The 7,500-nt window shown below is 36.7% G+C and overlaps 1 protein-coding gene across 5 annotated transcripts in view; it reads right to left on the bottom strand.

Annotated features, from left to right (window-relative positions):
* The window catches only part of LOC137979715 (short transient receptor potential channel 7-like), a 98,590-nt gene that overhangs the window by 17,171 nt on the left and 73,919 nt on the right, over window positions 1-7,500 (bottom strand). For all 5 annotated transcript variants that reach the window (XM_068827032.1, XM_068827034.1, XM_068827033.1 and 2 more), the window contains 4 exons: window positions 4,199-4,364; window positions 3,339-3,374; window positions 2,190-2,231; window positions 1,101-1,356 (listed from right to left, as the gene is read on the bottom strand). In XM_068827032.1, coding sequence (XP_068683133.1) covers window positions 1,101-1,356; window positions 2,190-2,231; window positions 3,339-3,374; window positions 4,199-4,364 — 500 coding nt within the window. The remainder of the gene's footprint in view (window positions 1-1,100; window positions 1,357-2,189; window positions 2,232-3,338; window positions 3,375-4,198; window positions 4,365-7,500) is intronic.

The following is a 7,500-nucleotide window of genomic DNA, read 5'->3' as shown; positions in this document are numbered from 1 at the left end:
TAGCTTCCGTAGATTCCTTCCTTTTTTCTTTTTTCTTATTTCCACCATAAATGAAGGACAGATGGCGGTCATTCAAAAATAACAGTACAGGAGAATAACGACAAAAATTGAAACAAAAACATTTGTAAAAACATGACACCCCGACCCCGACCCCGACCCCGGCTCCGCGGTTTGGTTACTACCCTTTCTTCCACAGAATTTACCTCAAAGAGACTAATGTAATGTTTTCCCAAGGTGCTTTTGCAACAGCAACAGTAATCAGTTTTTTGCAGCGTGGGAAAATTCCCGTGTAGTATTAGACATAATTCAAACCTGTCGTTTTATTATTTTTGTGAGGTAGAAAAAAACAAACAGTACTGAAACTAGTTTTAGATTTTGAATCTTCCTCCAAATTCTGGGGTTTCGGAATTACTTACCGACTTCCTGTTAGACTTTCATTGTTATGCAAGCGACCAATGAAAAAATTAGTTCAAGTCCATTATCCCAGAGTCTTTTCGGGAGCTCACCCGCTGACCAAAAAGCCCGATGACTCTGAGTACGAGATTGCAGAAAGTCAAGAATCATTCTTCTTATTCTTATTATTAGCCGAGCGCACGCGGAGCACCATAGTTAAGAAAATATGATAACCCTTCGACGCCAGAACTTTGGACTTAGCTATGACGCCATTAGCGACCGTCCGTCTCTATGTCCGTTCACCTCTCCATGTATGCCAATGTGACCAGTATTACGTTAAAAAAAAAATGGGCGCCTCAGTGCTTTATGTGGTTCGTATGTGCAAACGTAATTGCTTCTTATGGACTGTTCGAAATGATTTTCCAGGGAAATTTGGTACATGTTTTTTAAATGCCGCGGACTACTTCGTGGCCTTCTTTTTGGCGTTGATAAAAAGAGATATTCTAAGCCCGTTGCTATAAATAATTAAGTCCAGAAAAGTTCATTATTTTCATAGGTCTTTAAGGACCCATGTTTTCAGGCGAACGCAAACGAGATGAATAACCCGGGAACTCCGCTTTTTGGCTTGACTAAATTAATGAACTAAATTATTATTATTATTATTATTGACCAAATTATCCTTATTAATTATACTTTGAGATAATTACCTTAAATAGTTCTTTAATCTCCTGAGCTTCATTTTTCTGTCTTCCGAGGTTAGCATATCCTTAAACTCCTTGAATTCAACCAAAAGTCTACCAATGAGATAAATGAAAATGATACATTCTAGGCTGCTGGGAGTTGCTTCAGTCCGCACGACACATATTGCAAAGTGCAAAGCCAAAAGCATCATGTAGCTGACAGTGTCTCGGACGGAGATAAAGTAGGGAATTGTAAAATATCGTCTGTATATTTGGGTGAGGCCTGTAAAAAATCCAAAGAAGTATGTAAATACGTTGAGTTGAAATCAGCGAGATGATCGGTGCGTCAAGCCCCTTGTAAACCATTCAAATTTATTACATATTTTCTTTAAAAACATGTTGCGCACTGATGCTGTTCGAGCTAATCTTGAAGATCCCAATTTCGCGCAGTGTAATTTGATTGCGAAGAACTGGTAACGCTAACGGAACATCTGTTTCCAGCTGTTAGCTAAACGATCCACCAAGAAATCACATCTCAGTATTGAAAGTGAATTGCATAAGAACTATGAAAAAACGGATAAACAAATTGACGCCATATTTTCATTTGTCTGTCCTCTCACTGATGATAAAATTAAGTCAGAACAACTTTGACAATGTTATGGCGTAATTTTATCAACATTAAGAGGACAGACAAATAAAATACTGACGTCAATTTGTTTTTTACAATATCAAAAATGAAAAAGGTTCTATTTTATCGGTTAAATGAAAAGAAACAATCTGCAAACACTAAAATGTATATAGTTTCTTCAAAGAGGCGCAATTTACCGTGAAAAAATGTGACAATCCTGCCACCAACGTGCATAAATTAAAATTTCAGTTCAAGAATCGAAGTGCTATCAAAAAAATTCGTGGCGATCAAAAATGTTCATGGCTTAATTCCCTTTAAAACCTTGTGTTCCCTTGTTTTCGAAATTACTGCGAAACTTGTTCTCAGCTTTTTGATCTCTAAAATGGTTTAAAGTCGCCTCCCCTCCCCCACACGATACAAACTTTTGCAACAGACAAATGTGAGCATTTTGAGATTAAGATATAAAAGAAACTATATAATTTTCAAACCTTCTGCTTCTCCCGAGACCAATCGCATGAGGCGCATTCGGGCTGAAAGAAAACGAAGACAGGTCAAATAAAATACAATAAGAACTACTACTTCTTTTTCAAGAGGGCACTATCACCTGAGTGTCAAGTATTTATGAGTCAATGAGTCAATGAGTCAATGAGTCAATGAGTCAATGAGTCAATGAGTCAATGAGTCAACGAGTTAGTTCAGTTAATTAAACCATAAAATGAAAGCTAAAATTTCAGAGAGTGCTTAGGCCTAATCACTGAAACGAGGGCTTAGGCTTAATCAACAAATTATTGCTATATTTACTGTGAGTCCATTGACTCATGACTCATGGACTCGTTTGACTCATAAAACATGCGTTCTCCAATCACCTTATTCCAAAATGGTCGCCATTGCAGTATTAGTTTGTTTTCTTGCAAATTAGCCCGTGGTGGCTTGTTCTTAGACTTTAAATTCAAAAGAACATTTAACCTTGAACCAGGCAACAAGGGCTAATTTGCAAAGAAACAAAAGAATACTCAAATGGTGGGCCCTTAGGAATAAAGTTTATAACGAATCGTGCAATCTGATGGGTTCTTGGCGCGGTGAAGATTTTCCAATCGCTCCAAGAACCAATCAGTTTGCAGAATTCGCTAACGGGCCCTCTTGGGAAAAAAAAAAGGTATTGACCGGCTTAGGGTCCTTCTGTGTAGCGAGAACTAGACGGTTTCAGACTCAGAATGAAAGTTTCGCATTTGTGTGCTCACAATGCCGTCTAAACCTCAAATTTGGTGATTCAAATCGTTGTTCAGCCGAGTATCGCACAAATATGAGCTAAAACGCGTGCTGCAAGTGCAAACGCTATTTTTCCTGTTTTAACCAGTCATATCAGTGTTTTGTGGCGTTGTCGTTGCCGTACCCGTCGTCGTTTCGTAAACTCCCTTCTACTTCCTGTGGTTAAAAGCTATTTTTGTTGGAGTGGAGGTTCCCTTTAAGAGTGATGTTTAGTATTTTGCCACTTCAAATGGGAGTGAAAAACAACCAAACAACGTACTAACGATAACAAAGGTCGAGTTTGACAGGCACAGAAGAAAGAAGAAGAAGACGAAAGAAGAATAAAGGTTTCTGACTGGAGGATTTCTTGGAAAATAAAGCGTACTTACCATTGAAAAACAGCTTGAAATGCGATAGAATCCAATCTAAGGGGGGACAAAAATGTGTGGTTAACCAAACGCTATCCTAAGGGACTTTCCACTGTTCATGGCAATTAAACAATAACAATTTGATTTAAAAATTCCAACTGGCGAGGGAAAGGTTGGGTGCCGAGCTATTTGAATATAAGGCAACTTCACGGGGACACTCTTCGTACAATTGCCCTTGCCCTACCCTTCCAGTCAACGTCGATCCAAAAGTAGCTGATGACGACACGATAACACATCCAGTAATAAATGAGGGAAAGATGGGGAGGGAGGAGGAGGGGAGGGGGGGGGGGGGGGTTCCAGTCGCAATACACAAATACGACCCGAGGGTATTGCGAAGGAACCTAGAGCTCTTACATCTCTCCTTGGAGTTGCTTTCTCAGATTGTATATAATTAATAAAGCTTTCCCGCCAAATTCACCTTTATCACTCGTCGGCCATTTTGGAGTCCGTGGGGAATAAAGGCTTTGTCTTTGCATTGTCTTTGCCCGTCCAGCCTCACACTGAATGAGAGGTTCGACGGACAAAATCTTTAGTTTGGACATTGAGTGATATGGGCCAATACATCTACGTCTACATGCTCAAGTACTCGGCGAAGTACCCTAAGCCTTTTTTTTCGTTTTAGTATTTATAGAACTTATTTTTATACATTCTTGACTTGATAATGACGTTATGTTAACGTCGAAACGTCGTCGATTTTAGCTCTTTATAGCTTTTTATCGTTTTTAACTTTTTGAAATCTTACAATGTTATTGAGCAACGATTTGTCGCAAGTTTTTATCGTCAAATGTTATTCTAAGTCACTTCTTCATTTTTATTATTACCTAGAAACCAGGCCAAAATGAACGAGAGTGGAAATAGCAAAACGTCAAAAAGACACCATATGTTGAGAAATAACCAAAGGCCAGGTCTGGTTATTTTCCACCTGAGACCCATAGGAGTGTACCATCTTTCGTTCATCATGCTTTCAACGATAGGATGGTCAAAAAACTGCAAGAAAGAACATTGAAAACGTTAAAAACCTCAATAAATATAAACTATTGGGTTATTTAAGAGAAAATTAGGTTTATTTATTTATTTGATACTTTCATCTAGCTCGCAAACACTATAACTACATATTAAGAGACAAGCGTGATCTCCAAGATGGTGTTTGGGTGACTGAAGATCTAATTTGGGAGGACAGAGAAAAGAAGAAAAAGCTTAAGGATGTGATGAAAGTAGCTTTTGAAAGTGGAAAAAAACCGAGATTTCATCGAGGGAAACTTTACATAGATGGAGCTATATATGGAAATACCTAGATGCTTATTTTATGGTCAGGTTTGTTGAAATTTGTAGTTATTTCCAAGCTTGAGCCACAAAACTTATAGATTAATTTCAGATTGACTGATGAATAGTGATGCGAATGACCCAGATTTGAACATATACAGTCTTTTAGTGATCATGGTATATACACTGTTGAGGAGTTAAATGAACTTTCTAGTGTAGTCCGACCGCAACTGTCGGCTCTCCATCTAAACATTAGAAGTTTAAACAAACATTATAATGAGCTATGTACTTTTTTAGATACCATATCCATTCAGTTCGATCTAATTGCTTGCTCAGAAACGTGGATTGCGCCTCAAGTTGATACAGACTGTTTTGATATTCAGGGTTATAACATGCTAATGGACAATCGCTTGTTTTCAACTGGGGGCGGGGTTGCATTATACTTAAAATCAAGCTTTGATTATTCTCTGAGAAATGATTTAAAGATGGATTGTATTGAAAATATCTGGGTAGAGACAAATGACTTGTTAATTGGCGTTATTTATAATCCTCCTGGCAGATCTCAACGTGAATTTCTCGAGCAATTTGAACATGTTCTACATGCCATTTTTTTGTCTAAGCGAAAGTGCCTAATTTTAGGTGATATTAATATTAACACACTTGTTAGAAGCGCAATTGCAAAAGAATACCTCAATCTGATTCATTCTGAAGGCTTTAATCCCTTGATATTTGAAGCTACACGTAGTACCGAGACAACAATAAGTTGCATAGATCATATACACTCCAATTTCGTATCTTCAAGTTCGAGCGGTAGCATTGCAGTCGAGATAGCCGACCATTTGCCTGTTTTTACTTTTTCTTATGATCCCACACTAAGCCCCTTTCCCGATATAATTGAAATTAGAGATTTTAAAGTTTGATAAAAATGCTTTCTGTGATGCACTGAGGTGCGAAGACTGGTCGCCTGTATTTAAGTGTAATGATGCGAATGAAAGTTTGACCAGATTCCTACATTCCTTTAATAAGATTAGTAATCGACATGCACCACTCAAATCGATCAAAATTAAAGGCAAGACTAATAAACCTTGGATAACCGGAGGTCTGCGGAAATCAATCAAACTTAGAAATTATTTGTATAAAAAATGGTTGACAACCCGTTGCATTAGTTATTATAATCAATATAAAATTTACCGTAATAAAATTGTGGCAATTAACAAACTTTCTCGCTCATTATGTTATGGTCGGGTTTTTAAAGACTCTCGTAATACTAAGAAAATGTGGGATAACGTTAACCTAATAATTAATAAAAAGCGTCCATCTTCTCACATTGATAATTTACAAGTTGGTAATAAAAATCTACAGCAACCAGTTACGATATCAAATGCTATCAATACGTATTTTCGTAACATTCCAACTGAGCTTGCATCAAAACTTCCCACTACAAATCGCCGTTTCTCGCATTACATGAAGAGAAAAAAGGGTAAGTTTCACTTTAATAAAGTCAATGAAGTTGAAGTGTTCTTATTGCTAGAAAATATTGATACTAGGAAATCAATTGGGGTTGATAAGGTCCACCCTTTGCTGTTATCTTCCGGTTCGCTGGAAATATTTAAACCATTGACATATATTATAAACTTGACACTTGAACAGGGTATCTTTCCTGACAGTTTAAAAATTGCCAAAGTCATCCCGATTTTCAAACAAGGATCTCGTCTTTTGTGTAATAACTACCGGCCTATCTCAGTTCTTCCAGCTCTAAGTAAAATATTTGAGAGATGCATTCTTAATCAATTAACGTTCTATTTTACTATTGAAAATATCTTGATACCTAACCAATACGGTTTTAGATCTGACAACACTACAACTGACTGTTTAGTAGATTTAATAGACGAGATAACATTAGCCCTTGATGAAGGATGTTATGCTGTATCCCTATTTTTAGATCTAAGTAAAGCTTTCGATACAGTCAATCACTCGATTCTGTTGTCTAAACTAAATTTTTATGGAATAAGAGATGTTGAAAACCAATGGTTTAGGTCCTATTTAATCAAAAGGAAGCAAAGAGTGTATGTTAATGGAGCTGAGTCTAGTCTTCTTTCCGTAAATTCAGGAGTGCCACAAGGGTCGATCTTGGGTCCTTTTCTTTTCTTAGTTTACATAAATGATATAGTAAATGCAACTAATTATTTTTCCTTAAGACTATTTGCCGATGATACCTCCTTGACTGCGACTGGTAGGGATCTCGATGCATTGCTACACTTAATAAACTCTGAATTACCCGCTATTTATGACTGGCTATGCTCAAATAAGCTAACTTTAAATTTAACTAAGACAAAATATATAGTATTCCAACCACGGCAAAAACTTAATTATAATTTATACACCCCTCTTAAACTAGCGGATCAGTATCTTGAACAGTCTCACAGTGTTAACTACTTAGGATTAATTATTGATTGTTCCCTATCATGGCACCATCATATTGATTATATTAGTAGTAAAATCAGTAAAAGCATAAATATTATTGCAAAATTAAAACGTCATGTACCCAACAAATCTTTAACAAGTATCTATTATGCACTTATATATCCTTATTTAACTTATGGCTGCGTATTGTGGGGTAATAACTACGAAGCTGCCATATCTCAAGTGGTAAAGCTGCAAAACAAAGCTTTAAGAATCATCAATGAGGTACCACTTCGTGAGCATATTACTCCCCATTATGTTAATCTTGGCCTAATTAAATTTCCTGATATTGTGAAGTTAAAAACTTGTCAACTATTTTATGATCTTATCGTAAATAACAAACCATCAAATCTTACTCTATCTTTTGTATCTGAGCAACATAATTATACTACTCGAA

This window comes from Montipora foliosa, chromosome 12 (assembly GCF_036669935.1).
Source record: "Montipora foliosa isolate CH-2021 chromosome 12, ASM3666993v2, whole genome shotgun sequence".
Taxonomy (NCBI): Eukaryota; Metazoa; Cnidaria; class Anthozoa; order Scleractinia; family Acroporidae; genus Montipora; species Montipora foliosa.
Note: the sequence above shows the minus strand (reverse complement) of the source record. Positions and strands in the feature narration are given on the sequence as shown.